The 22,147-nt window shown below is 42.4% G+C and overlaps 1 protein-coding gene across 4 annotated transcripts in view; it reads right to left on the bottom strand.

The window, feature by feature from the left end:
* Nucleotides 1–8,935, bottom strand: part of PTGER3 (prostaglandin E receptor 3) — a 212,381-nt gene extending 203,446 nt beyond the window's left edge. For all 4 annotated transcript variants that reach the window (XR_004060415.1, XM_030942471.1, XM_030942469.1 and 1 more), the window contains exon 1: nt 7,806–8,935. Coding sequence is in view for 3 of the 4 variants with exons in the window: in XM_030942471.1 (XP_030798331.1) it covers nt 7,806–8,705 (900 nt within the window). In the remaining variant the exon portion in view is untranslated. The remainder of the gene's footprint in view (nt 1–7,805) is intronic.
* Between the last annotated feature and the right edge of the window lie 13,212 nt (nt 8,936–22,147).

Here is a 22,147-nt window from a genome sequence, read left to right as displayed (position 1 = left end):
CTGGTCAAACTATGTGAAGCAGTTTACAACTCTATGATTCACACACTTTGGTCTGATTTAAGGCTTGTGTAAATTCAATTCTGGGCTGTCAGTCAGCAGCAGAGGTTCTGTTCAGCCCCAACATTTCTAACTGCCTGTGAAAAGATGAAGACAACTGAGGGAGAGACTCTCTCAAGAAATTTGCAGAATGACTTAATCCTAGACAACAGTTAGATGCATAATTAGTTCAACTCAAGATTCCGTAGAACAGGTTTGTGCACATATAGGATAACAGGAAGAAGACCCTGACTGGAAAGAGCTCACACGAGAGGATGTGGGTGCTAGCAAGACCCACAGTTAACTCCAACACAGAGGAGTGACTGTTCAGGTGGGGAGGGGAACTGCTCACTGCAGATGAGTCCTCCCTTTCTCAGGGCCACAGAGCAGAAAAGAGCATTCCAGACCTGTGACAGAGGTCTTCAGGACACAAGGTACTAACCCCTCCCTCGGGTGTAAGGGAAAGGGGAAATGGGATCAGTGTGTTTTGGAGTTAGAGAGCTAACTAGAAGCTGTAAAAGGGAATAGATTATAGGGCTGAGAGAATGCAGAGGAGAGATGGTGGCAGGGGAAGGGAAGGAGGGATGAATTACAATACCTCATAAAAATGTAGGCACCCTGTAATCCCAGCACTTTGGGAGGCTGAGGCGGGCGGATCACGAGGTCAGGAGATCAAGACCATCCTGGCTGACACGGTGAAACCCTGTCTCTACTAAAAATACAAAAAAAAAAATAGCCAGGCATGGTGGTGGGTGCCTGTAGTCCCAGTTACTCAGGAGGCTGAGGCAGGAGAATGGAATGAACCCGGGAGGCAGAGCTTGCAGTGAGCCGAGATCACACCACTGTACTCCAGCCTGGGCGACAGAGTGAGACTGTCTCAAAAAATAAAAAATAAAAAACAAGTTAGGCACACTTGGTTTACCATTTTTCTTTCTTTCTCTTTTTGAAAGTTGCATTCTCTACCACATTTTTTCCCCAGTGAACTATAACTAATCAAACTGTGAAACACTACTTGCCTCTTTTCTCCAGTTTGCTAGGAGAAAGGTCTATCTCAACACAACAGTCAATATTACTATCTAGTAAAACATCACAGTGGTATTCCTCATATGGAAGGAATATTCCCAGTTTGCTAAAAGGACTCAGTAATAAAGTATTTTCATAGTAGTGTATACTACCCCATTGTTTTCACATATGTTAATCTTGTTGGTTTTCATTCTAATACTGTGAAATGAGCTGGGTAGGCATTTTTATTTCAAGAGAGAGAGAGAGAGAAAGAAAGAAAGAAAGAAAAAGAAAGAAAGAAAGAAAGAAAGAAAGAAAGAAAGAAAGAAAGAAAGAAAGAAAGAAAGAAAGAAAGAAAGAAAGAAAGAAAGAGAAAGGAAGGAAGGAAGGAAGGAAGGAAGGAAGGAAGGAAGGAAGGAAGGAAGGAAGGAAGGAAGGAAGGAAGGGAGGGAGGGAAAGAGAGAGAGGGGAGGGGAGGGGAGGCGAGGGGAGGGGAGGGGAAGGAAGGAAGGAAAGAAGGAAGGAAGGAAGGAAGGAAGGAAGGAAGGAAGGAAGGAAGGAAGGAAGGAAGGAAAAAAGAAAGAAAGAAAGAGAGAGAGAAAAAGAGAAAGAGAAAGACAGAGAAAGAGGAAGGGAGGGGTGTGGAGGGGAGGGTTCATGAAGATATCAAGTGAATTGTCTAAGGCCAAAAACTAATTGCTTATCTACATGGGGCCAGACCCTGTCTTCTGATTTGGTTGCTGAAGTATTCAGTCATGGCTGGTGCAGTGCCTGTAATGCCACAGCACTTTGGGAGGCAGAGGCGGGCGGATCACAGGAGGACAGGAATTTGAGACCAAACTGCCCAACGTGGTGAAATCCCGTCTCTAGTAAAAAAATACAAAAATTAGCTGGGCAAGTGGTGGCGCACGCCTGTAATCCTGGCTACTCAGGAGGCTGAGGCACGAGAATCACTTGAACCCGGGAGGCAGAAGTTGCAGTGAGCCCGAGATCATGCCAATGCACTCCAGCCTGGGCAACAGCGAGACTCTGTCTCAAAAGAAAAAAAAAAGTATTCAGTCAATAAGCACATATTGGGCAGACCTTATGTGGCAAGTAATTTTGATAGTTTCTAGGAAACAAAAAAATAAGAGACACTGTACTTGACCTTGGCAGAACTAAAAGAACAGAAAGACAAAAATCAATGTCTCCAATGAAGTGTGTCTCAGACTGTGACAGGAAATTGTGGGGTATCATGAGATCAAAAGGTCAGGGCACCCAACCACGGCCTACAGAGGATGAAGGAAGGCTTTGCTAGAAAATGGCTTCTAACTTGAGATCTTAGCCAATCCAAGAGAGGTGGGTGCTTGGTAGATATTGCTGAATGGTTGAGGGGTAAAGTAGCAATGAAAAATGGAGAAAGAAGTGTTCTGTGTAAAGAGAGCATGGTGCAGGAATTCACAGAGAAATTCCATGTTGTATGTATCTCAGTCATATGCCGTCCAACTGTCATTTCTGTATAAGAATCAATTACAGATGTTCCTCAACTTACAACAGGGTTACATCTGGATAAACTCATTGTCAGTTGAAAATGTTGTAAGTTGAATATATTGTAAGGTCAAAGGTGCATTTAATATGTTTAATACACCTAACCTACTGAACATCATAGCTTAGCCTTGCCTACCTTAAACATGCTCAGAACACTGACATTAGCCTACAAGTAGGCAAAATCATCTGGCAACACAGTCCACTGTGGAGTATTGGTTGCTTACCTTGTGTTTGTGTGGCTAACTGGGAGCTGTGCATGCATCACCAAAAAGTATCATATTGCATATCACTAGCCTGATAAAAGATCGACATTCCAAATTCCAAGTATAGTTTCTACTGAATGTGCATTCCTTTCACACCATCATGAGGTTGAAAAATCGTAGGTCGGAGACTGTACTATGTTTACAGTAAAATGTTGCCATAAACTTAGGGGACAAGATATAAGAGGAACCCCCCTCCAAAATTAGGCTCCTTCATTGGTTACCATCTTTATGAAAGTTGGAATTTTCTAGGGAAAAGGAGGACTTGAGAGATTGTCTATGGACTCTCAAGAAGCACAGCTGTCAGGAGTTGACATACAAACTTCCTTCCTTTTTGTAAAGCAATTGGAAAAAATGGGAGAGTAAGGATTTGACATGTTACAGTTGTAGATCTTAGCGTTGCGAGGCATGAATGAGATAAATGTGGAACACTGGCAGGTTGCAAAAGTGTTACACAGATGTAAAGAGTTTTAGGGAGGACTTCCCTGCATTTCTTTACTGCAGTGCAAGGGCAGAACTAAAAACTGAAACTTAGCACCCAGTACCCCTCACCTACCACCCCTCTGCACCCTCAGATGAATCATAGTCTGTTACAGATGCCTGTAACATATTCCTGAGTGTTAGTCCCAGAAAACTAAACCTGTGGAAACTTTTATATTTTAGTTGCTGACCTTCACAGGTTGTTCAAAAGAGAAGGGTCAGTGACTCACAATTATATTACAATTTCAGACCATGTGAATTTCTTCAAAGGTGATGGCTTAAGAAGTGTTTAATTCTTGGCTCTTTTTGATAAACTAAAAAGAGTGAAGTCCTCATCTTGTCATTCAGGGACTAACCATCTAAATTTATTCTCTTGAACATTTTAAAAACATAATTCCCATTGATCTAGTGTGCACCCTTTGTTCTCATTGGGCTGGGTTTGCGGACACACTTGGTCTCAGTCATGAAGTCATGAAGTCAGGTTATGCCAATTCACCTCTTCCTGGAAATCTCCTCTGGCAAATTCAGATTGACTTTTTTCTGAAAGCCAAAGGCATTAATTACATCCTGTCTTGGATTAGGGTTCTTTAAATATTTCATTCATAAATGTGGAAATTCTGCTTTTCTGAACAGATTATAATATAATCAGTTTTATACTCATAGAATATTTTGTTGACCTTCACACCTTTTTCAAAAGAGAAAAACTGTAGAATATTTTTCCTATAATGTGGATTCATAGGTTTAATCACTTTCTCTGAAACAACATCCTGAATATGGCAGAAAGTCAGTGGCAGAAGAGATTAGCAATTGAATAATACTTTCATATGCTGTAAAACAACATTATTTCTGAAAATAATTCATCATACATATCTACCACATGTGGCATATTAAAGGCAAATTTCACTTGTCAAAATATATCAGTGATTCTTAACTAAAACAAAAAAATTCACAACTATATTGTGAAACATCTTCTTGAACTGAAAATCTCTGTTTGTATTTGTGGATACTGAGCAGGGAATTCACTGGTTCAAGATTAAAGGCAAAAGTTTCTAAGGCTGCTTTTATCCAGTTCCAAGATTGATGATGAGAAACTGTTGCTCATACCTCACTTTTCACAATGTTCATAGCTGGCTTTATATTTACTGTTTTTGAGATAGCTTACAGTATTAGCCACATTCTACCTGTTTGGGAGTGCCAAGTTATAAAAGTACAAAATGTACTCACAGCTTCCTTTGAACAAAATCCTAAGGTTATTCCCATTTCTGGAAATTTAGCTATCATGTCAAACAACTGAGCTATGGTGAGCATCATTCATAAAACATAAAACAATAACGATAAAAGTCAAATAGATTGCATTGCTGAATCAACTGGCTGATTGCAACAGAATGACAATGTGATGTCTTCAATAACCAGTAACTAAAAACTGTAGATCATCTATCATGGTGACATCGTTTTCCACTGTACTCTCTGAATTTCACATTTTATATTGTATTTTGCAAAGTTTCAGAGAAAAAGAAAAAGGAAACAAAGCTTTTATTTAAGGATACATAAGCCTCTATTTAAGTATTTATGTAGTGGGAACTTGTAGCAATTGGGACATTTTCTTATTATGGTATTTCTGTCCTATCAAGTTTTCCTGCAGTAACAACTGAATATTTGTTATAGTCATGATTATCTTCCAGGATATACTCAGGGTCCTTTCAAGTAAAAAGTTTGGACAATTAGAACAGTATCCTATACCCAACTTAACATATGCTAACAGGAAATCTATATTATACCCATAGTTAGAAAAAACAGCGTTAATCTCATTTTAACACTAATATGCTGAAAATTCAATTCACTAAATTCTAGTGTTTTCGTTCTTACAATTCTCTATTAAGAAAGCAGCTTTGTCAGTTTCTTTTCTTTGAAATAATTCCAACTTTGTACAGTAAATCTTCTTGAAGATATTTGGAGATTTTTTTTTTTTTTTGAGATGGAGTCTTGCTCTGTCACCTGTGCTGGAATGCAGTGACTCAATCTTGGCTCACGGCAACCTCTGCCTCCCCAGCCTAAGTAATTCTCCTGCCTCAGCCTCCTGAGTAACTGGGATTACTGGCGCATGCCACTATGCCCCGCTGATTTTTGCGTTTTTAGTAGAGGCGGGGTTTGGCCATGTTGGCCAGGATGGTCTCGAACTGCTGACCTCAAATGATCCACCCACCTTGGCCTCCCAAAGTGCTGGGATTACAGGCGTGAGCCACCGTGCCCAGCTGATGGAAGCATTTTCTTTTAAAAGTTCCAATTTCTCCTAGGCCAGGCACAGTGGCTCATGCCTGTAATCCCAGCACTTTGGGTGGCTGAGGCGGGTGGATCACCTCAGGTCAGGAGTTCGAGACCAGCCTGGCCAACATGGTGAAATCCCATCTCTACTAAAAATACAAAAATTAGCCGGGTGTGGTGGCAGGCACCTGTAATTCCAGTGACTCCAGAGGCTAAGGCAGGAGAATCACTTGCACCTGGGAGGTGGAGGCTGCAGGGAGCTGAGATGTCACCACTGCACTCCAGTCTGGGTGACAGAGTGAGACTCTGTGTCAAAAAAAAAAAAAAAAAAAAAAAAACTCCTTTTTGATAAGATCACACGCTGAATTTATTTTGTTTAATGTTTGTATAATTGAATTAATAAAGTGTGCAGTAAAATGCTATAAATCAATTAGTATTATCCAAATGAAAATAAACTGAAATTAAGTAAGACTAGTTTCAAATAGTCTTTCTTGAAAGAGTGCGTTTGGCCATCCTAAATTACAGTTTTCAAGATTGACCTACTTTCTTTCTGAGGCCACCATACTCTCGGTACTAGAATTAAAATGTCTACATTAAAAACACACTACATGGTTTCTCTTTGACTTAAAAACAAAATACACAAACAATAAATTATAAGTCTGATTAACTGTGTGGGTATTTTGTTCAATTGATTTAACTGCATTTTTCCCCCTAGGATATAAATCATGTGATACAGCAAACTCAACGATGTGGGGCTCAAACGACACTTGTGAAACATTCAGATACCCTTTTGTCTTTAAAGTTATATTAATTACCACACTTTAGTAAAGTGTTTACTATTTAGAACTCTTTCTTCCTTCCTAGTTGGCCTCCTGTACACCCCATTCCTGAGTCATAAAAGTAAATACTGTATATCTAAAACTGGTGCTGGTTTTGATAAGCCATAGTGATGACATCAGCCTGAGTTCCAACTCCTGGAATAAAGAACTGTGACCATACGGCGACTTGTAGGCAGTTACGTCTCAACATAACTCTCCTTGTCCCCTCATGTCACTGATTTGGAACCAAGGTTTGTGCTCCAATCTACCAAACCAGGTGAAAGAAATTACATTTCTGTTTTCAAATGCAAGGTATTTAAAAGTATATATAGCACACAAAAAAGTCAACATACTTAATGCCTAATGCCACTGAACTGTACACACAATAATGATTAAAATACTGAATTGTATGTAATATATTTTACCACAATTAGGAAAAAAAAAAAAAAACTGTGTTCATGTGTTTCAAAGGTTTTTCACAATTGTGTAATACATATAGTTGGTTATACCTTTGTGACAGTGAGCAAATCGCTCTTTCTGCAACATCTATTAACCCAGACTCCCCAGGGCCTAAGTAAGCATCCATTCTTCAAGAATAAGTAAACAGCACTTACACACGGACATTTCTAGCTAAAAGTAACACAGACAAAAAACCTCAAAAATATCATGTAAGGTCAAGTGTTGGACAAAGAGCCTTTGCAAACATCCCTTGCTCCTTTGCATTGCTCTGGTGTGAGGAGCTAGGACATGGAGAAACCTCTACCTCCTCTCTCAGGATTAGCAAAACCTGCTTGATTGCTACAAGGGTAAGTAAATGCTGGCCTGCTGGGTTTCCTGATCCCACTGACTATCGTTTAGGCACTTCCTAGAGAGCCAAGCACCATGCCGAAGGGCTGAGGAGGAAACTCTCATCTTTCATTCTCCTACATCATCAAAAATGAACCTTGAAGGCTACCCATACGTCGCAGGAGGGCTGTGACTGTCTGGGGTTGCAGACTGAAAATCTCGTTAACGTGAGAGAGGTATTTGAAATAAAGAAAACCCTCACAGTACCAGGCTGCAGTTATCATAGCCATTCTGCTCTTAATGCACCCAGGACAAACCTCTATCTCTGCATATGTGTCATTTCAGTGACATATCCTGTCTCCTCCCCGACTAGAATGTAAGCAGCCCTGTGATCTCTATGTGCTCATAACCAGCGCGTAATGCGAACCCTGGCTCTTCGAAGGCGCTCAGCTAAGTGAGGAGCTCAACTCTGAAGTTGTAACCAAGAAGGCGCGGATAGGAGGAGAGGACACTCCAGCGCTCTGCGGTTGCAAACACACCCCTGCAGGTGCTGCCACTTAGCACTTAGAAAAGTCTTAGGTTCCCGCTTAGTCGCACACGCATCCTGACTTTCCCCAACCCTGGAACTACCTACCAGTAGCGGAGACCAGCAGACTGACAGCACGCACATGATCCCCATGAGCTGAATGGCCGTTTCGGTCGTGATGCGGCCCCACTGGGCACTGGACTGAGATGCCGTGGCCTTGGCCCGGCAGCGGGACACCAGGGCCTTAATGGTGGCCAGGTTGCAGGCAAAGGTGACTGTCAGCGCCAAGAGCCCCAGGAAGGCAAAGGCAGAGGCGAAGAAAAGGTTGCCCCAGTTATTCGAAGAGCTAGTCCCGTTGCCCCCTCGCCCGGTGCTGATGAAGCACCACGTCCCGGGCCACTGGACGGTGTACTGGCCCACGCCCAGCACCGGCAGCAGGGCGAAGGCGAGCACGGCCAGCCACACGCCGAGCAGCACAGCGCGGGTGGCACGCGTCTTCATGTGGCTCGCGTACCAGTGCGGCGCCCTGATGGCCAGCGCCCGCTCGACGGCCATGGCGCTGGCAATGAACAGCGAGGAGAGCCCGAAAACAGTCATGGTCAGTCCGAAGAAGGTGCAGAGCCGCCCCGACGGGTCGAGCTGCTCCCATCGCTGCTTGGACAAGTACACGACGATGACCACCGGGGTGGTGAGAAGCTGCCCGACCAAGTCGGTGAGCGCCAGCCAGCCAATGCACAGCAGGAAGGACTTCTTGCGCTTGCTCTCCCGGCGCCGGTAGCTGCGCGACACTAGCAGCATGGCCAGTGCGTTGCCCACGAAACCGGTGAGCAGCATGGTGATCGGGAAGGCTACGGACACCGATCCGCAATCCTCGCCAGACCCTGGAGGGCGCGTGAGGTTGCCCCGCGCCTCGGCGGAACGCTCGGGCTCCCACATGCCTGTGTAGGAGTGATTGAAGCGGGTGCAGAAGGGGGCACCCCCTCCTCCGTAGCCCCGGGTCTCCTTCATGTTGGCTTCGAGGTGAGGAGGGGATAGCGTCCAGAGAGCCGCAGCGGGAGGGGGCAGACGCGGCGCGGATGGCGGCGGAGGTCGGCGGCTACCGCGGCTGTGGCTGGGCTGCCCTCCATGGTGCGGGGCGCAGCCGCCGCCCTATGTCGCTACTGGGGCCGCGGCCGCGGCGGCGCCAGGGCTCACTGGCCCCGGAGGCAGCCGCGCCTTCCTCTCCGGGAAACTTCTGGCTCCAGGGCGCGCCGAGGTGCCGAGTCCCCTCTATAAGGCCGAGGGGGCGGGGCGCCCGTGGGTGTGGACAGAACCGAGGTGGGAGGAGGGTGCAAAGCAACTGAGCGCCTCTCTTGGCTGTTGCCTATCCTGATCGCCTGGGTTGGGAAACCCCAGACCGGCTCCTCTGAAACGCCCTGCTCCTGGCCGAACCCGGAGCCCACTGGGCGCCTCCTCCAGTTCTCCGCCAAAGTGTCAGTGGGCGGCAAGCAGCTAATAAGTCGCACTGGGCTTGTGGAACCCAGTCAAGCTGCAGAGGCGCACCTGAGCGCTCGCTCTCCTGCTTTTTCAACCACAAACCCTCCTGCAGGGGCGGGATCCTTCTCCTGAAGTCCTTTAGTAACTCCGGTAAAGTGAAAATCGCCTGTCTTTGAGCAATCCCCACAAGCCTTTGCATAGCTGATCGTTAACTTTTTTCCTTTCTGCTTTGGGACTCTAGAGTGATTATAAAAAGGCCAAGGTGTCCTGTCCCCTGGGATGCCGCTGAAAACTATAAATTACTAGACAGTGCCTGCAGACTTAAGGGAATAGACACAGGAAAACAAATACATCGGATGGTTGAATTCCAAGACCAATAAATCCCAACTACTAACCCTCGCCTAATCCTGCCCGCTCCCCTCCTCACCACCCAACAAATAAGTCAGCTGTGGCAAAAGTGGCTACCGGAAGGTGGCATCAATTTGCATATCTGAGGTAGTGAAATCAGCTGCTACCAGCCTATGGGAGTGAGAGGGGAGCAGAGGAGAAAGGTATTCCTTACAAAGCCTCCAACCATCCTTCTTATCTTCATCCAATAAGAACTAGAAAAGGTATTTAGATGTTACGAAGGCCTTAATCTATATGGAAACTTTGCCTTTGAAATAATAAACATTGAATGAAAACAGGCGTACTTGCTTGCCTCGTAACATCTTTTAGTAAGCCAATATTTTGTGTATTTCTCACAAACATTTCTCATTTTATCACAGAAATCCTCCAAGGTACTATTGCTGTTACTATTCCCTTTAAAGGTGGGGTAACTGAGGCCCCACGAAGTTAAAGAATGTTCCTGAAGTCTCTCAGCAATTCTCAAGTCCCATCTTATTTGAAGCATGTATTCCTGACATGGGTCCCATAACTGCTCTCAGCAGATGAATATTAACAGTGAGGTCATTTTCCCCTAATCTTGGGAAAGTCTTGTGTTTTTTGTTTTGTTTTTTGCCTTTTCACACTGGCTAAGAAATGAAAAGATTTTTAAAAATAATTGCAAAGTTCATTTTTCCTCATATTTAAGAAATTAGACTTAATCATATAGCATTATAAAGACCATTATTCTGATTGACACAGATCGACTTTCAGAACAAGCCCAATCAGTTTTGCCTTTCCTAGCTTAGCTGATGTTCTGTATGGGTGTTCTTAACTTTTAAATTGCTGTTAAGAGGTAAGAATGGGATATGTCCCTCTGCATGCTTTCTCGATGGTCGTGATTCTGTATGAGAGTTTGAAAACCTATCACTATAACATGGTATGTTTTTTAAAGAAGGAAAAGCAAGAATGCAATTTAAATTCCATTCTAATAACATGCATTAATCACAACATGAATTTCATTTTGTGTTTTGCTGTTATTTAAAAATGTTTTGCACTTTTGCATTTTACTGACTAAAATGTCACATTTACAATGGGAACAACAGCTAGGAAGGGTGAAATGATTTAATTCTAAAATCTTCCCCAAACGTTTGTCTTATTATTTTGAATTAATCTCAAACCTGTATTTGGGATAGTATTTTTCTTTTTTTTTTTTTTTTAATGGATTTTTTTTTTTTTTTTTTTTTTTTTTTTTTTTTTTTTTTTGAGACGGAGTCTTGCTCTGCCACCCAGGCTGGAGTGCAGTGGCCGGATCTCAGCTCACTGCAAACTCCACCTCCCGGGTTTACGCCATTCTCCTGCCTCAGCCTCCCGAGTAGCTGGGACTACAGGCGCCCGCCTCGTCGCCCGGCTAGTTTTTTGTATTTTTTTTAAGTAGAGACAGGGTTTCACCGTATTAGCCAGGATGGTCTCGATCTCCTGACCTCGTGATCCGCCCGTCTCGGCCTCCCAAAGTGCTGGGATTACAGGCTTGAGCCACCGCGCCCGGCCTGGGATAGTATTTTTCTAGCCTAATATTATTTGAAAATAAAATAATATTTGAGGTTATTCTTAGACAACTTTATCCAAAGCATTTGGATGAAAGTGGCTATCAAATTCATACCTTCTGCAGTTAGTAAAATTCTAGTGTAATTCAATATTTAAAATTTAAGACCATTTCGCCATTCACACAGCAAAGGAAGCAAAGCATATCTTTTTCGAGTCACATCAAAAACTATTCTTATTTTTATTTACAAATATTTGACTTCTTTGAAACTTTTACTTCTCCCTCTGAAGTGCTTGCTGTAGCCAATTGGACTTGATAAGCATATTAAGCATCAGGGTATGTATTAGTAAAGAATTGTTAGCCTCTTACTAACCTCTACAGCAATGAACAAAATGTGTTGCATTTCAGATAATTTGGGTAACATTTCTCTTCTTTCAGCATTTCGCTTCATCCTATATTGTCTGGCTATTCACCTTGTAAACAAGTGACTGTGAGGTTTTGTGGAGTAACAGTGTGAAGCTGGCAGTTGGATTCTGGTTGGTGCTTTCTGGACAGTTACTACAGATATAGTGTGAACTGTGTTGGTCTGAAACAACACTGCCCTCTTGTGACCAAAAGGCTAATAACATGCTTTATGCTGTTTTAAAGAGAATTTCCAAAGGGCCAAATGGATGCTTTGCTTAGGGGATCGCTGATTTCTTTCCTAGAGATCTACTTATCAGTACATAATTGTGGTCACTTTGTTTTCCTTTGAGGTTACACATTGGCAACTTTGTTTAACAGTCAATAAACCAGTAGAGGATTAAACTGAAAGACCAGATATTCATTTTTTAAATAAAGTATATATTCACCTATTATGTTTTCAATGAAATTCTACCCTGGACATGTTTTAAATTCACAGACTACTTAATTGTACCCCTTTTGTACTTTACAGTTTAAAATGTGTAATATTTACCTGGCGATGAATAGCTATGTTCAATGGCAATGACAGACATGTCAATATTTAGCTAGTGATGATGAATTTATTTTGCTATTTACTTCTATTAAATATCTATTTAAAAATCTTAAATATGGATACAACATAAGATTAATAACTAGCCACATGATCAACCCTTCATTGCCTCGCTATGGATGGAGAATATCTGAAAGTCTTTCTTCATGGAGCCAACCAGTAATTTTAGTTTATATTTTAGTCATTCATTCATTCATTCATTCAATAACTATTCATTGAGCACCCAATCTATGTCAGACACTGTTTCAGTCATTAGGGATAAGAAAGCAATACATAACAGTCCCTACATCTATGGGGTTTATATTTTAGTGCAAAATTACTGATTTTAAGTGCCAAATAACAGAAGAAAGAACACTGATCCCATGGCTTTTGTCTTCTCAGAATGATTGCCATGGAAGTACAATGCAACACAGACTTAACATTTTAACATCAATCAATATAATTACTGTATCAAAATAAAAGCAATGCTTAGAAGTCTTTGCTAAATCAAATATCTGGATATACTCGAGTCTCTTGCTATGACTGCCTTTTCTCCTGTCTTTTCTTTCTGTTCTTTACATGCCTGTTAATTTTTTATTGAAAGCTGGACATTGTAACATATTGTAATGACTCTGGATTCTACCGGGTTTTTTTTTCCCTGAATATTATTGATTTTATGTTTGTTTGTTCCGTTTGACAGTTAACTTGTCCGGATTCAAACTGCCAATATTGCCTCCCCTGGGGCATGCTGCTATTGATATCTCTGCTTCATTTTCATGGTTTTCGATGCTCTTTTAGCTTGGCTCCCTAGAGATTGATTTCCCTATGCCTGTGTAATTTGCTGGTCAGTTAGCGATGGAGATCACCTTCTTTGTGGGTTCCCCGATTCTAGGGATTCTCCTCTTATTTCCAGCTGCTCTGGCAACTTAGGACTATTCCCTGACATCCCAAGTTTCTGAAGTTTCAGCTTTCTGCCACCCAAAGTACACACAGCACAGGGAGGAATACATCCCCTTAAGTAAAGCCTCAAAGTAGATGTATAATTCGCATTTATACATCTCGAATAATTTTTTTTTTTTTTTTCAGGCAGAGTCGTGCTCTGTTGCCCAGGCTGGAATACAGTGGCGCAATCTCGGCTCACTGCAAGTGCTGCTTCCCAGGTTCACGCCATTCTCCCGCCTCAGCCTCCCGAGTAGCTGGGACTACAGGCGCCCACCACCATGACTGGCTAATTTTTTGTATTTTTAGTAGAGACGGGGTTTCACCACGTTAGCCAGGATGGTCTCCATCTCCTAACCTCATGATTCTCTCGCCTGGGCCTCCCAAAGTGCTAGGAATGGGAATACAGACGTGAGCCACCGTGCCCGGCCGAATAGTGGTCTCTTAAGACTAGATTTCTATCTGGTCTTTGCTTGCTTTTTCCTTAGGCTTCATGGGGTCTCCTTCACTCATGCAGAGTTTTGCTGTGAGACATGGATTTGGGCAGTTCTATCGCATTTCTTCTCTGGTTCTCGTTCCCAAGATTTCCTACTTAAATTTGCAGTGGCTTTTCAAGTCTTAACTCCAGTCTCTGGCACTTGTTGCCAGTAAGGCTATGATTTCTTTTTTTTCTAACAGTATTTCCCATAGCCATAGTCATGAAGATTGGGCAGGATCCTCGATTCCAAAACCAGTAAGTCACAATTTTTACTCCTTTAATTTGCAGGTCTTTTTTCTCTTCTATGATTTCTGTATGCCTTTGCTTTACAATGTAATACTTTAATAAAATTCAAATACTTCTTTTTACAAATTTAACCATACTTTATTATTGTTATATGCAGGGCAGTGTGATACTGGCATAAAGATAGGCATGCTATGGTTGGAATGTGTTCTTCAAAATTCATGTGGAAACTTAATGGCTAATATGATGGTATTAAGAGGTGACGCCTTTAAGAGGTGGTTGGGCTATGAGGACATATCTTGAGTGAATGGGATTAGTTGCCCTTATAAAAGGGCTTGACAGAGGGAGTTTGGTCCCTTTCTTGTCATCCTGACATATGAGGATAGGGCAAGAAGGCCTTCACCAGAGACCAGATGATGGCGCCTTGCTCTTGAACATCCCCAACCTGCAAAACGTTGAGAAATAAATTTCCATTTATAAATTACCCAGTTGTAGTATTGTTATAGCAGCATAAAACAAACTAAGACACTGATCTACAGATCAATGAGAGTACTATAGAGAGCATCATATATACACACATGTATATGAGAGATAGAGATATAGATATGTGTACACATATGCAGACATTCATATTCAACAGATTTTTGTCAAAAGTGTTAAGGTGATTCAAGAGAACAGCCTTTTTAACAGGTGGTGCTGGATGAACGAGATATCTGTATGGATATAAAAATGAACATAGACCTTACACCATAAAACAAAATAGATAATAGACTTAAATGTACCTGTTAAAACTAGAAACCTCTGAGATTAAAAGAGGACTTTTCCTTGTGACCTCTTTCTCCCCTATCATTACTGCAAGTAATCCTACAGCTTTGTTGTTGTTGTTGTTGTTGTATTGAACAACATGTGATTATCTGTTTTAGTTAGTAGGCACAGAAATTTTATTTTTTTTTGGTTGGTTTGTTTGTTCGTTTTAGACAGTCTCACTCTGTCACCCAGGCTATAGTGCAGTAGCATGATTTTAACTCATGATGCCTGGAACTCCTGGGCTCAAGTGATTCTCCCACCTCAGCCTTCTGAGTAGCTAGGGCTACAGGCACATGCAACCATGTCTGGCTAATTTTACAATTTTATTTTTTGTAGAGACAGGGTCATACTATATTCCCTAGGCTGGTTTCAAACTCCTGGCCACAAGCAATCTCACCACCTCAGCCCCACACAGTCCACCACACAGTCCCCCACCCTGAGAAGCCATTCCCCTTCAATTTCACAGTTAGGCTCTCAGCTGCATAACAGTATGTGGCCTGTGAGTGTGACCTTGGAGGCTCTTCCTCAGGCTCTGCTAAGAATTATTAAATTCTTTCTGAATGTCTGGTTACCTGTAACTTTTGCTAAATGAAACAGTGATTCAATAACATTCTTGTACATATTGGTATGTATATTTGTGGGATTTATTTTTACATGGTAAATCATTAGAAGTGGACTGTTATGTGCTGATGATTCTCAGATTTGTACCTGCAGTCTACACTTCTCTTTTGAACTTCAACTTCATACCAAAATATATCTCATATACACTCACTTGTGTCCATCTCCACCGTCACCACGCGCATCCAAGTTACCACAATCTTTTGCCTAATTTACTGCAATATTTATTTATTTAGAGACAGAGTTTCGCTCTGTCTCCCAGGCTGGAGTGCGGTGGCGTGATCTTGGCTCACTGCAACCTCTGCCTCCTGGGCTCAAGCGAGCACGTCTGGCTAATTTTTGCATGTTTAGTAGAGACAGGGTTTCACCATGTTGGCCAGGCTGGTCTCAAACTCCTGATCTCAAGTGATCCACCTGCCTTAGCCTCCCAAAGTGCTAGGATTACAGGCGTGAGCCACCATGCTTGAACACAATTTTTTTTTTTTGAGACAGGTGTCGCTCTGTCACCCAGGCTGGAGTGCAGTGGCGTGATCTCAGCTCACTGCAGCCTCCAACTACTGGGTTCAAGTCATTCTTGTGCCTCAGTCTCCCGAGTACCTGAGATTACAGGCGTGTGCCACCATGATAGGCTAAGTTTTGTATTTTTAGTAGAGATGGGGTTTTGCCATGTTGCCCAGGCTGGTCTTGAACTCCTGACCTCAACTGATCCATCAGCCTCCGCCTCCCAAAGTGCTAGGATTACAGGCTTTGCGCCACCACGCCTGGCCCTCAATAGATTTCTAATTGCCTTGACCTTATAATTTTAAACTATGTTTATTGTAACAAATTGAAGTTTAGTGAGCATTTAGATTATATTTTAAATGTTAATAATCTCTTGATCCCTCTATTTTCACTTTCAAATTAACCAATATTAATAGGTTGGGGTGTATGCTTTCATACTTTATTCTATAATCATACAAAGATATTTTCACTCTTGTTTAAAATGTTTACAACCCAATGGGCCAGATATATTGTTATGCTAATTTGACTACCAGTGAAGCTAAATAACATCCTCTTCTATTAATTATACACGTTATTGGAATATCATTATGCTATTAATTTGTAGCAACTCTTTGTATAGAGGTACCATCTGTTTCTAATTTTCCTGTCATTTGCCTTTTTACTTTTTGTATCATGTCTATTCCCATATATAAGAAATTTATTCAGGAAAATGATCTTTTCATTTATGGTTTTGAGGATTCCTGCTTAAGCAAGTCTCTCCTTAATTCCTGTATCCAAGTTGCACTTGAGAATATTCTTACTTTAATATTCATGTTTTCAATCTAAATGGATGTTAAAATTTATACTTTTTAGCAAATGGTAATGAGGTGGTTTAACTTTTTTACAGATTATCACGTAGACAGCTAACATCATTTAAGTAAATCATAATTCTCCTCTTAATTGAAACCCTATTTCATCATATACTAAATTTCGATTTAGTCCAGTGTCCAGATCTTGGTGTCTAAATACAGTTCTTCTTTAAAAGGAAACAGGGTTCTTTGGACAAATGGCTAATTCTGCATCTATGGCTGAGAAAATCCAAGCTGAGCCTAGAGCATCTTGTACTGCCAGAAATTAAAGAAATGTTCAGAAGACAGAAGAATTTGGGGACATGTCAAAAGGACAAAGAAGCCAACATGAAAAAAATTCCAAAGACCAAAGGTGGAACCATTTTAACAACAAAATATATAAGGTATAAGGTAGTATTGAATAAGCCAAATGAATATACTATACAACGGGAAAAATAGTAACTTCAGTAAATTTACAGTGCAGAAACCTGGCAAATGAAGTCTTCTTTTTTTTTTTTTTTTTAACTCAAAGCCCAGGGAAAAGCTTTATTTTTATATTTAGGTTTGATGAATGAACAGCCATGCAGAACATGGCTGGACATGACTGGACACAAAGGATGTGGCCTAATGGTGATGGACAGAGTGGGAAAACCCAGCAAGACTGCTTTGAACAATTTCCTTTCCCCTGAGTATGGGGCAGGACTCCTCGGGTATGAAGGTCTTCCAGGGAGAAGGGAGAGAGTGACCTTGCTAGGTTTTATGGCTAGCTTTGGGAGAGATGAGTTCTAGTTTCTATGACCTGCCTTGGGGAAAACAAATTCTGATTTCTATGACTCATTCTGCAGGAGAAAAGGGGACAGGAACCAGGAGGGAAGGACAAAGACTAGGCTTCTGAGACCTTCCAGTCTCCTCTGGGTCATAGTAGTCCGCATGCCAAGGTGCCATACTTTGGGGTTTAATGAGCCCTGACAGCAGGTCCTTGCAGATTTCAGAGGCAACCTGTGATCTAAGTAATTGGTTTTTAGTCCCTCAATTTCAGAGGACTTTAGCAAAGCCTGGTTGAAATGACCAAGTGTTAGAAGAACCTCTTCAAAGTTGAAATTCATCAAGTTCTTCAGCTGAGGGCGTAAGAATCCCAGATGTAAGGTTAGGAAGAGTTAGGACTTCTGGAGTCTTCCCTGCACGCCCTGACTCGAGCATCAAAAGGTCAGAAGCTCACAGTATGTGATCCTCCTGTGGCTAGCAGTGATGTGTTTTAGAGTAGCATGTTCAGAATGAAATTTCCACACTTAAGCCTCAAGGGCCTTTTGAAGTCATGCGTGGCCCACACTGGCCTCATAGGAACACAGGTGCTCCAGGACCCAATGGGTTCAGGACTAGGTGGGGGAAAACTTCAACCCTGAAAACATCCTCCTGCTATCTAGACCAGCCTGCCCCACGGCCAAGAGCCGTGAGAAACCCAGCCACCCCTTGGGTTGCACCCCTGCCAGTGCTAGAATTTTGCCCTTCCTGGGCAGAAAAGCTCAACATTTGGCTCAGGACATAACTGGAAAGAAATACCCACCATGTTTTTCACAGTGGGGCATGAAAATACAGGGAGGCAGGAGCCTGATGTGTCTGTGGCCACCCAGCAGGAGGTGGATGGGCTGCGCTTCTCAGGTTGCTTTGAGGAGCCTTCCTTTAGTGGGGAGGGAGTGCCTTTCCTGAAGAAGTCCTTGGGCAGGACATGCTGATCCTGAATGAGTCCTAAGAAGTACAGGTTTCCCAAGACCCGAAGACAGCAAGCCTGTGCTCCCAGCCAGCGTTGGTGGCATCTGGGTTCCGGGCAGGTGAAGCTGACGTGGTCTGGCGCCCACAGGCACACTCTTGGCATCTCCTCAGGCGGTTTTCAAGGGTGGGTTCCAGCCAGGTAAGTCCTAGGCACTCCTGCTGCAGGCCACTTTCAATGACTTACATTCCCCAAACCATCAAGTCCCAACTTTGCTGGCACACAGTGTCAACTGGGGTGTCCCGCGGGGTGGGTGAGGGGTGTCAGGGACTCTTCTGGCCTTGTCACCCAGACCCCCACCCCTGTCCTTAGGGTCCCTGCACTCAGCGGCTGTTCTGGGGCCAGGCACTCTGGACGCCCCATGGCGCACATGCGTCTACTCTGACTTATGCCCAATTCACTGGAGTCTGTGGGAACTGATGCTGGCGAGGACACCACTGTTCTCAGAGTCATCTCTGCTTGTGGATTCTTCTCAGCGCAAATGTAGCACCTGATACGATATTTTTTTCTTTTGTTTTAGAGATGGGGGTCTTGCTCTGTTACAGCCCAGGCTGGAGTGCCGTGGCACAATAACAGCTCACTTGACCTCTCGGGTTTGAGCGATCCTCCCATTTCAGCCTCCTTAGTAGCTGGGACCACAGGCATGGCACCACCACAGCTGGCCTGAATTTTCTTTAATGGTTTGTAGTTTCCATCAAACTAAACACTAATCAAAGGATAGCATTATACAGTATGTGAAATTATAACATTAATATATTTTTTCCTTAAAAAAAAGTCATATTAATACATGTATGATAGGGTTGGCTGCTGGGAGAAAATCTGGCCATTCTGGGAAAGTTCTTTCTTGTGGGAAAGTTTACAACTACGGTGCTGCAAGACCTGTGTGCACAAGTAGGTGACATATCTGGGATCACTGGCTTTGTCGGCATCCCTAGATTTTGTGCAAATTCAGCTTTCCCTTTACATGAAGAGAGACCAGCACTGCCCCATGGAGAGCAGAAGGCCCAGGAAGGTCCATCCATGGCCTTTGCCTCTTAAAAGAAACGTCTACTCTGACTTATGTTCACATCACCTTCTCCTGAAGATTCCAGAAGTAAAGGATAAATAAGAAAAGCAGGATGGCACTTTGGGAGGCTGAGGCGGCTGCATCACCTGAGGTCAAGAGTTCGAGACCAGCCTGGCCAACATGGAGAAACCTCATCTCTTCTAAAAATACTAAATTAGCCGGGCATGGTGGTGTATGCCTGTAATCCCAGCTACTCGGGAGGTTGAGGCAGGAAAATTGCTTGAACTCGGGAAGTGGAGTTTGCGGTGAGCTGGGATTGCACCATTGCACTCCAGCCTGGGCAACAAGAGCGAAACTCTCACACACACATACACACACAAGAAAGAAAAGGAAAAGGAAGGAAAGAAGGAAAGGAAAGAAGAAAGGAAAGGAAAGAAGAGAGGGAAGGAAAGAAGAAAGGGAAGGGAAGGGAAGAAGAAAGGGAAGGGAAGGGAAGAAGAAAGGGAAGGGAAGGGAAGAAGAAAGGGAAGGGAAGAAGAAAGGGAAGGGAAGGGAAGAAGAAAGGGAAGGGAAGGGAAGAAGAAAGGGAAGGGAAGGGAACAAAGGGAAGGGAAGGGGAAAAGGAAAAGGAAAAGGAAGGAAGGAAGGAAGGGCAAGTTGGCCTCTCCTGGAACCCCAGCACCGTGGGAAGTCAAGGCAGGCTAACCTCTTGAGCCCAGGAGTTCGAGACCAGCGTGCGTGCTACTGCACTCCTGCCTAGGTGAAAGCAAGACCCTGCCTCAAAAGAAAAAAAAAAAAAAAGGCCAAGTACAGTGGCTCACGCCTGTAACTCCAGCACTTTGGGAGGCTTGAAGCAGGTGGATCCCTTGAGTCCAGAAGTTTGAGACCAGCCTGGGCAATGTGGCAAAACCCCATCTATACAAAAAGTGCAAAACATTATTTGGGTGTGTTGGTGCACACCTGTGGTCCCAAGTACTCAGGAGGCTGACGTGGGAGGATCACCTGAGTCTGACAACTTGAGGTTGCAGTGAGCTGTGCTTATGCCACTGCACCCCAGCTTGGGCAACAGAGAGACCCTCAAAAACCACCAGAAGTTTCCCTTCCAGCAGCAGCACAAACTAAATCTTAATCAAGAGGTTAACATAAAGACTAATGTCATGGATATTATACATCTCCTGATTATGGTGTGTGATGAGAAAAGTTACTTGACATCTGTAATAATCTTTCCAAAAAAATCCAGACTCCCAACCTAATTGTGAAAATGATGAGCCAAGAATGGAGGTCATTCTACAGGATATCAGTCCAGGAACCCTCGAGAATACCGAGGTCATGAAAACAAAATGAGAAAATGAAAAATGACAATGGGGAGACAACTAAATGTAATGTGGCACCCTTGACGGGGTACTGGAATAAAAAGGACCTAAGTGGAAAAGTTGGTGAAATTCAAATATAATCTCAATTCAGTTAACAATGTGCAAATATTGGATTCTTGGTTTTTGCAGATACACTATGGTAAGATATTAACAATAGGGAAACTGGATGAGAGGTGTAGGGGAGCTAAGTAGCTTTGTAACCTTCCCGTAAATTTAAACTTACTCCAGAAATAAAGTTCAAAAAAGATTCCCATAAAGGCCTTGAGTTTTTCTATTTCCTTATTTTAGTTAACTAGATTACTTGGATTTATAGATGGGTACTGTTCTATTGTTTTGAGGCATAAAATTCATAAAGCAAAGTGCAAAAATGTTAATTTTTTTTAACATATGTACACACAATTGTTAACTACCATCCAGATGTCTATATACAATTCTAACAACCAGAAGGTCCCTTGTGTCCCAACCCAACTAATAATCACCATGACCTGAGGTAATCACTGTTTTGACTTCAGCCACAATAGCTAAAAGTTGCAGTCTTTGAACTTCACATAAACAGAATCAGACTGTGTACTTGTTTGTGTGTCCTGTATGGCTGACCTCCATAAGTGCTCCACGCATTATGTTGTTAGGTATATTATTCTTTAAATGTCAATGAAATCAAGTTGGTTTTCAATTCTATATTCTTATTTTCTACGGCTTGCATCAATTCTGAAAGTGTAGAAATTTCTATTATTGTGGATTCCTCTATTTTTGTCATACAATTCCATTAGTTTTTATGTATTTTGAAGCTTAGTAGGTGTATATATGTTTGAGATTGATAGACTCCATCAACACGAAAGGACCTTTGTTACCTCAATGCTCAAATTTTTCCAAAATTAATATAATCACTCTAGGTTTCTTCTAATTTCTTCAGATCTTTTTATCATGGTTTACATTTTCCATCTATTTATTTGTAGCCTATCTGTGTCTGTATGTTTCCAGTAGGTTTCTTGTAAGAGCATATAGGCCTTGCTTCTTTCATCCAGTGTGACAATGCTCTCAGAACTGGGGCGTTTAATCATTACATTTAGTGTAATTATGAGTATGGTAGGGTTTCTCTAATTTGCTCATTTCCTTTTTCTGGTTCCTTTTGGATCAAGCATTTATAATTTCATTTTCCTCCCTACTTTGGGAGTATTTGCAGTATCCTTCAAGATGATGTGCCAATCTGTGTATAACAACCTTACAATAGTGTTCTTCCACTTCTCCCCTTGGCCTACGTGCTCTTGCTGCTGTGTATCTTACTTATACTAAGTTCCACAATTTACTGTATTTGCTGTAGTCAATCATCTTCCAAAGAAACTCTAAATATATCTACCCACATAACATTTCCTGTGCTCTCACCTTGTGTAGGACCAGATTGCTGATACGTTTTCTTCTGCCAAAAAAATCCTTTAGTATTTTCTGCATTAGGTCTGTTGGTGAATTCTTTAAGATTTTGAAGAGCTTAAGTTTGTAGTTCACATACGTTTTTG

This window comes from Rhinopithecus roxellana, chromosome 12 (genome assembly GCF_007565055.1).
Source record: "Rhinopithecus roxellana isolate Shanxi Qingling chromosome 12, ASM756505v1, whole genome shotgun sequence".
Lineage (NCBI taxonomy): Eukaryota > Metazoa > Chordata > Mammalia > Primates > Cercopithecidae > Rhinopithecus > Rhinopithecus roxellana.
This window is presented reverse-complemented; position numbering and strand designations above follow the sequence as displayed.